The sequence below is a fragment of the Mandrillus leucophaeus genome, unplaced genomic scaffold (genome assembly GCF_000951045.1).
Source record: "Mandrillus leucophaeus isolate KB7577 unplaced genomic scaffold, Mleu.le_1.0 Scaffold389, whole genome shotgun sequence".
In the NCBI taxonomy this organism is placed as follows: domain Eukaryota; kingdom Metazoa; phylum Chordata; class Mammalia; order Primates; family Cercopithecidae; genus Mandrillus; species Mandrillus leucophaeus.
Genome location: NW_012104131.1, coordinates 1,078,745 through 1,087,850, shown reverse-complemented (window position 1 = coordinate 1,087,850; position 9,106 = coordinate 1,078,745). Strand labels below are relative to the sequence as shown.

The 9,106-nt window shown below is 31.8% G+C and overlaps 1 protein-coding gene across 2 annotated transcripts in view; it reads right to left on the bottom strand.

Moving 5' to 3' along the window:
• Positions 1-202: 202 nt before the first annotated feature.
• Positions 203-9,106, bottom strand: part of SCN9A (sodium channel, voltage gated, type IX alpha subunit) — a 201,476-nt gene continuing 192,572 nt past the window's right edge. The window contains exons 25-27 of one of the 2 annotated variants that reach the window (XM_011990984.1): positions 8,625-8,729; positions 8,220-8,490; positions 203-4,862 (exon numbers count right to left, since the gene is read on the bottom strand). In XM_011990984.1, coding sequence (XP_011846374.1) covers positions 3,670-4,862; positions 8,220-8,490; positions 8,625-8,729 — 1,569 coding nt within the window. In that variant the 3' untranslated portion in view covers positions 203-3,669. The remainder of the gene's footprint in view (positions 4,863-8,219; positions 8,491-8,624; positions 8,730-9,106) is intronic. The other variant, XM_011990983.1, reaches the window with a different exon arrangement.

Sequence of the window (9,106 nt, the reverse complement as noted above, 5' to 3'; positions counted from 1 at the left end):
ATTTCAAGAAATTGCTTTGGAATTCTAGATTCTTTATCCTTGTCTTTGTTTCCCGGGAACACTTCTTATGGAGGATGTTTAAAGCTGTCCTTCTTTCAATGAAAAGGAAAAAGCTGTCAGTTGCTGCAACTTATTTAGATATGCACTGACTTTACCCACCTATGGTTATTCTCACTGAAACAGAAAATACGTGTAAACATAATTTTATTTTGTATAACTTTTATTCTTAGATTATATTACAATGTGTTGGTCTCAAGTATAACTACAATATAATTTATGACAAACTCAAACATTTTGAGCATTCATAGATCTACGAAATTTGTAAAGAATCCTATGTAAACAGCTTTATTATATTCATGGCTATTTATTTATTTTCATGAAGCAATTCTTGATTGTTTTCCTCAGGAAGATAATAACATAATAAACCACAGATATTTTTTAAAAACTGGTGGCCTTTATACATAGGTCCTAAACCCAGGCCAATTCCCTGGCCATCCTAATTTAGTTGGCCCTTCTCTCAGTACTTCTATTAACATTTCTCTGAAATAGCTATTTAGAACTGCTTTATTTATGTATGCATTGTATTTTTACTCTTTTTAATAAAGCTATCAAAATTATATAAAATCATGCTAAATATTTGTGATGTTCAACAATCAGCATTTAAAAACAGCTCACAAGTCACCCAAATCTTTTGCAAACTAGGTAACTATCGAAATGCTAAAATTAGATTCTCTAATTTTCATTCGAAAGATTTGTGTTCAAACCCGTCTGGGGCATGGTGGCTCATGCCTGTAATCCAGCATGTTGGCAGGTCATTGCTGTAGGACCACTTGAAGCCAGGAGTTTGAGACTAGCCTGGGGCAACAGAGCAAGACCCCTTATCTACAAAAATTTAAATATTAGCCGGGCATGGTGGCATGCACCTGTAGTCCTAGCTACTTGGGAGGCTGAGGCAAGAGGGTTGCTTGAGCCCAGAGTTGAGGCTGCAGAGAGCTATGATCATGCCACTGCACTCTAGCCTGGGTGACAGAGCGAGACCTGGTCAGTTAAAAAAAATTTTTAGAAAACCTGTTTGCTTCCATTTTATTCTAAATTAAATTCTTCAGTGTAACTGCCATTCTGTATTGTTGGGTGTAGTAAGTTCAGTGATTATAAAATTTAAATATTAATATGACAGTGCCTTCTGAAGGGTGATGCAATCAGTACAAACAGTAATCCACACGGAAAGAGAAGTCTAATTTTACTTCAAGGTTATACTTAATAGGCTCTTTCTTCCAAATATTGTTTTTAATTGATAAAAAGTCACAAGTAGACATTTCTGAAACAAACATAAATATATATAAAACTTAACCATGTTATTTTTAAAAAAATCATAGTTCATGAAATAGGAAAAAGAACAACTTTATATATATTTTTGAAAAGCTAAGAAGAAATTGTGTTAACGAACCAGTTGCCCATATTTTTTATTTTACATAAAAACAAGGCAATGTAAAAACATTAATAGAAAATTACACACAAACCTGTCAAACATCTTTTCATACTATATTATATAAGTATTCATAATGCAGTTAACTTGTGAGTTTGAAATAATGATAGATTGAATTCAAATTTAAGGTGATGTTAAATTCTTAATTGAATGTATTAAAAAATTTGATGAATGTAATATATTTTTTGTAGGTCCCTACTTAAATTATCAAAACCTATTTCCAACAGGCGTGGCAGGTATGGGATGCAATGATCTATATAGTCTCGGAAAACACTGCATGCTGTCTTTCATATTAAATTAAAAAGTGGTTCAAATAACCTAAGATGAATGAACCTAAGATGGTATAAAGAATCTTTAGCCCTAGATATAGTTTTATACGTACGTTAGAACAAATGTCTCAAAGTCATAACGGATGTTGTAAAATATATCACAATTTAAAAACATTCTAGACTTCCTGTCTCATTCTTTAACCATAACTGTTTGTTTCTATAAGTACATTTAAATCCTCTTTCTTTTTCAATTTTCAGAACAACAAAAATATGTACTTTAAACATTTATTATATAAATGTAATTTATTATTTTTTAAATATGAAAAGCAAATTAGTGAAAGATGTTTTATATATTCGCTTCAAAACCTCCCACAAAAATCTTCTAAATAAAACTATGTTCTATCTATGTAGCTCAACTTTTGCCTGTGCATGAATGACTTTATAGAAGAAAGAGCTCATATTCCTGAAATAAACTCATGAAAAAAAGCATTACGGTTATTTCTTTTCAAAGTACTATTAATAGGTGTTTTCAAAAAACTAGATGTATACAGCTAATGCAAAATGAATATGTGCTTGATAAATTAGAAGCCCATGGTACTGTGTTGATTGAGGCAAAATATATTTCATATAATAGAATTTTAAGGAGAAGGTGACATCTTCCTCATTGTATACATTGAAGTATGTAGGTCCAAAAGATTACTTCCATAATTTAGGAAAGTAAGTTGGTGGCAAGAGAGCAAGTTGGCAAGAATCCCTATTTCAATGCTTTTTTATTCATACTAAACACATATATCTGTGTTGAAAGTCTGTCATAGTATATGACTTGAAAGCTTGCCAAACACAGGATTGTATACAAGTGATGCAATAAATACTGTGCCAAGGTTATTATCTGCTCAAACATATACCATGGTCAAACAACTAACTGCATATCAGGAAGGATTTCATCAACTTTGCTTACAGCTAAAGGATGACTAAACAATACCGCATGAGAAAGCAGGAAAATTTGACAAAAGTTTAAGAGACTATTATCAGTATTTTGGGCAGCACAGCCCAATGTTAGGCTATATAAGTAATAGCAAATAGAACTTCCGTCAATTACTTTTTTTCTCAGTTATCTTTATTTTTTGAGGACTGTAATATGTACTTAGAATAATTTTTCAAGTTCTGTGGTTATTCTATGAACAAAGAGGGATATGAAAGAAGAAAGGCTATGAAACACAATACTCTAAAGGTAAGTATTATCCTTGTTGGCATGTGAGTCAAGATGAATGAAAAGCATTTGTAGAAACGAATAGCCTACATATATTTTTAATCCCATGGCATTTTATAGGCACATATAAATTGGTTCTAATGCAATGTAGAATAAATTTAAGCACCTCAATATATAGAATAACCTCTGTACATTGCTAAAAAGTCAAGCTCCCTAATAATGCATTTTAACTAAACATTCATTACTAATGTTCATTACTTCTATCATTGCAAAGCCAAGGCAAAATACTTTTGTTGATTTTCAAATAATAGATAAATAATAGATTTTTCTGTGTGTGTGTGTGTGTGTTGTTTATTTACATGGGAAATATGAATAATTACAATCCTGTGAAAAGATGACAAGGCAGATGTAAAAGTTTTCTATATGGTCTTCTGATTTATTAAAAACCAAAAAACTGAATCACCTTTGTTTACTATAATCAACAATTCCTACAGAGTTCTCTTACGATTCTTACAGAATCATCAGTGCAAAAATAACCCTCTGCTAACGCTGCCCACCTTTCTTAGGAAATCAGGGTTAGTGACTGCACTGCCTTTGAGAATATTTTGATAAAAAGGATTTTGGCATAGACCTCCTCAAAAGAGTTTTATTAACACAAATGAATCACTTTCACAGGCTGTAAACAATATATCAAAAATGAAGTTCTATTTTTTGCTTTCCTTGCTGTCTTTCCCTTTGTCTTCCTTTTCTGTTCTGTCTTGTTCATATTTCTCTTTGTCTGGCTTTGTTACACTATCATATGAAGGTGGAGAGGTGGTGGATGAAGTGGCATCTGTTTTTTCTGGACTTGAGTTCTCATTAACATTATCAAAAACCATATCTTTTTTATTGAGTAAATCATCATCTCTGTCTCCATCTTTTATGTATATACTTGATATATTTTTGACATTTTGCCTTAAGCGGTAACGTCTATAAGCACGTTGAATGACAGTAGCAGACACATCCTCTTGTTTCCGTTTCAGTGTGGTTGTGATGGGTTCATAGGAAACTTTGGAAGGATTTGCAGACATGAACCTTTCTTCCATCTGTGAACGAAGAGAATCCATCTCCCCACTCTCACCCAAAACACGCTTTGTAAAAGCAAATAAGATGTCAAGACAATGGATCCGGTCACCACTGACCATGGGCAGATCCATGGCAATGAGTTGGACTTTGTTGGGTTTTGCTATGAGAAGAGGAGGATCCAGGGCAGCTGCAAAATCAGAGAGCTTGTTATATTCTATAAACTGAGTTGCATCTGGATCAAACTTCTCCCAAACTTCATAGAACATCTCAAAGTCATCCTCACTCAGAGGTTCAGTACTTTCTTCAGTGGCAACACTAAAATTCTCCAGTATGACTGCAATGTACATGTTCACCACAACCAGGAAGGAAATGATGATATAACTAACAAAGTAGAATATTCCAACAGATGGGTTACCACAGTCTCCTTCAACTGAACTTCCAGGATGAACTTTTTTTGGATCACAGTCAGGTGGCTTACTGTTAAGAATAGGCGCTAGCAATCCATCCCAGCCAGCAGAGGTTGTAATTTGGAACAGGCAAATCATACTGTTGCCAAAGGTCTCAAAATTGAACATGTCATTAATTCCATCTTCCTTTTTAACATAGGCAAAGTTGGACATCCCAAAGATGGCGTAGATGAACATGACCAGGAAAAGCAAGAGGCCGATGTTAAACAATGCAGGAAGGGACATCATCAAAGCAAAGAGCAGCGTGCGGATCCCCTTTGCTCCTTTGACTAGACGTAAGATTCGGCCAATCCTGGCAAGACGGATCACTCGGAACAGGGTAGGGGACACAAAATATGTTTCAATCAAATCAGCTAGAAACATACCTATGTGTGGAGGAAAATAATAGAAATAAAATATCTAAATATCTATGCTACATAAAATGATGACTCTAAACAGTTTTATCTGTCAACTCGTTTCTTATGAATTCAAGACAGTTATTTTATACTGAATGCAATTACTTTAAAAAGGATTAAGCAATTCCAAAGAAAAATGACTGACATTACCATTCTGACATTTTCTCCTTTTTACTAAGTTCATGGGCCATTTTCTTCCTCCATAATAGTGTTTTAAATTTTAAGAATAATACCTACTCACATAGAAAATTCAACCAATACCATTAAATACTAAAAGAAAATATAAACCACCTGAAATGTCAACAACAATAACTATTATCAATATTTTTTTGAGTATCACTTCAGACATTTTTCTGTGCAAGCATATGTACACACACAAACAAATGTATTCATGTTATATAAGCTTTTTTTGTAGCCTATTTTTTATTTATTTTTCAAGACAGGGTCTCACTCTATCACCAAAGTTGGAGTGCAGTGGCGTGATCTTGGTTCACTGCAATCTCCGCATCCCAAGATCAAGTGATTCTCCAGCCTCAGCCTCCAGAGTAGCTGGGACTGCAGGCATGCGCCACCATACCTGGTTAATTTTTATATTTTTGGTAGGGACGGGTTTCACCATGTTGGCCAGGCTGGTCTCAAACTTCTGACTTCAAATGATTTCACCCACCTCGGCCTCCCAATGTGTTGGGATTATAGGCATGAGCCATGGTTCCCAGCCTGTAACCTATTTTAATTTATTTATGTGTCATGGAGATAGTTTCATAAAAATGACAACAAAATAACTTATTATAGTGGTATAATGCTCTCTTAAAATAACCACAGATTGAAGACTAGCACTTATACTGTTTCCATTTTTGTTACTGAAATGAATATCTAAATAGGTATGTTCTCCTAATTGCATGAGTATGTTTTAATAATATATTAACAGAACTTGTTTCAACAGCATATATACAGTTATATAAATACACACATACTATGTATACACGCATACCATATATATATATACACATGCTATATATATACATAATATATACTATATATAGTATGTATGTGTATATATAAATACACTATATATAGCTGAACCTATCTCCAGAAAGCCTGTACTAATTAACATTTCTAATGGCAGTATATGAATGTGCTCATACCTTACACGTTCACCAGTATTGAGTACTACCATTCTTCTTTATAATTTTTTACCAAAAAATGGTCATGACATTTGAAAACATCTACTATTGTAATTTATTTGCATTTTTTGTGAAAATAATCCACACTTTGTCTTGTATTTTGTCATTTTGTATCCTTATTGGTTGTTTTTAACTTCTGTTTTTGGCTTAGTTGGTATTTGCCCATGTGTCTATTGGAATTTTTACTATATTCTTATTAATTTATAAGAACAATTTTCTATTTAAAGTATTGATCCTTTCTCAGCCTTAACTGTTACATAAACATTTCCCCTATTTTTTGTCTTTCAACCTTTTATTTATGATGATTTTTTCCTCAAAGAATATTTTGTTTTTTTGTGCAGTCATTTCTTCTTCATTTTTTTTTAGCTTTACAAATTTGTGTTATGAATAGAAAGGACTATAAGAGTATATGGTTATATGTCTATTTCCACATATTTCCTACTAGAATCTCTTTTTTTAACTATAGACTTTGATTCATGTGATCTGTTCACTCAGTAAATTGGTAATTATACATTAAAGTTTAATTTGGACTCTCTCTTCAAACTCATTGAGCTTTTGTATTTGAACAGTTTTACTTAACATCAATATTATAAGTCTTAATATTTTGCAGAATAAGCCATCTCTTATCACCCTAATTTTCTTCTGATGAATTTAGAATCATTTAGACTTACATTGTTATTGTCAATTTATTACCCCCACTGCATAAAAAGACTCATTGATATTTTCCTTGAACTTGTAGATTAATAAATAAAAAAGTCTTAATTACAATGATAGAAGCTTATCTAAGTACATGATAATCCGTTCAATTATTTCAGCTTTCTTTTATATCCTAAAGTTTTCTTCAGAAATCTCATATGATAAAGTTATTGTTAGATAATTTACTTTATTTTTATTGCAATTGTGAATCAGATTTTCTATTTTTTTCATGTATAAGATTATTAGTGTTGGCACATGTAATTTAAAATTTGTACCTTTTCAACTCTAATTGAATTTATTTTTAGTTGATTCTCTTTCATTATATGAAGAAGGTCATTCATTATATGAAGAAGTTCTTTCATTATATGAAGAAGGTCATTATATTAAGATAAGGATCGTTTGCTCCATTGTTTGGATATATGTACCTCTTTGTTTTCTTATCTAATTGCATTGGCCAACACTATTAAAAACAGGGATGATACAGGGACACCTTTTTTTCCCTGACTTAATGGGAATGCTTTCAGAATTATTATTGTTAGTGTGAAATTCTCATCTAAATTTTAATTGATTTTCCTATATCAATTTTGGTATGACTTCTGGTGATAATATCCTTTTCCAAAAATATTGATTTTAAATGCTTATTCTGTTCTGTGGCACTCAGTTTTATGAGTCTAAGTTATGCAACCTTTAACCTTTTCAGACTGATAACCTGTTGATTAAGTTTGTAGTAAATAATCTCTATAATCTCTATTAAAAGTTTATAATTCTAAAAAGAAATACAGTCCTAAAATATTTTGCAAGATATGTGAAAATAATGAAAAAAACCCCAAGAAGATAGAAAAACAGCCATGATAATGAATATGTAGGAAGTATAAAATCATGTGCTGTTATTCACAGACATGACCATGGCTGGTTGAGGAATGATTCGCATTTTATACACTTGTGAAGTATTAAGCCTTAAAAAATAAAACTGGCATTTCTAGAGACTTTAACTTCACTTTAAATTCTGGAAGAATTTTCAGAAATTCACAGATATTCTGGCTATTGATATTATCATTAATCAAATGACAACTCTCACATGTGCTAAAACCAGAAGTGATTTCAGATTCAACACTGGTTTTTCCAAGACACAGCTATATACACAGCTATATATAAACATGGTAACTAGCTTTGCAAAGGTAATATTGGAAACTAAATATCAACAAGTATAATTTCCTTCTAACAGATAGAAATATTTGGCTTTGGGGCCTGTAGCGTAAACCCAGAAACACTGTAGTATGAGAGACACAGATATTTTTATTTTGCTTTTTAGGATTTTTTCATTCTTTCATTATACTGACTTACTCAAGAATAAATCTGCATTCAAGAATTCAGAATATACTTCCTTGAGCATAAGTGAAGTTTAGCTTTACTCAAAAAATAAAATCTGAATAATAAATATTCTTACCTACAATGGAGATAATCACAACCACAAAATCAAAAATATTCCATCCTATAGTGAAGTAGTAGTATCTGAGGGAGATCAGTTTTAGCACACATTCTCCAGTGAAAAGGATTATAAAAACCACATTTATCCAATATAAAACGTCAGTCATATATAGACTTTGACCCTCCTTTTCTACCATCATGGTTACCATGTTGAGACAGATAAGAACCATGATACTGATATCAAATGCTTGATTTGTCACTAGGTCAAATATACATCCTTGGATTTTGTTCTGCAAAGAAACGAGAATAATATTGAATGCAGAGTAAATTTTTCAAGTAGTATCTAGAAATTAAAGATGTGCATTAAAAATGAATTAGAAATAATTTGAAAATCTATATGCTAAAGATACATATTTTTTTTTACCCCTGGACGAGGAATTGGCTTTTGTGGCTTCTTGGACCCCAGCTTTTTCATTGCATTATAGTATTTCTTCTGTTCTTCTGTCATAAAGATGTCTTGACCTCCAAGGTAAAGAAACAAAAAAGAAATGTAGTTAAAACCAGAATCATTGTCTAGATCTTTCTACAGATCACTAAGATAGGTTAAAATGTGTTAATATAGAAATAAAATGTATTTTATTGTGTTCATGGTAGCTATACATAAACTATGTCTTAAATAATTATATATGTGCAGAAACGTGGGTCTCCAAACACAGCTAAATGTACATATATAAGATATTTGTATTACATATAACAAGGATTGGCTCAATTTTCTTTTGGTGTGCTAATCAGTGTTGTTTTAAACTATGTACTTGTACATTTTTTATCTGCTAGCTGTCTTACCATGAATTTTATTGCTAAGAAAAGTTATAAGAATTAAAGGTAATGAATATCTTCTTTGATGAT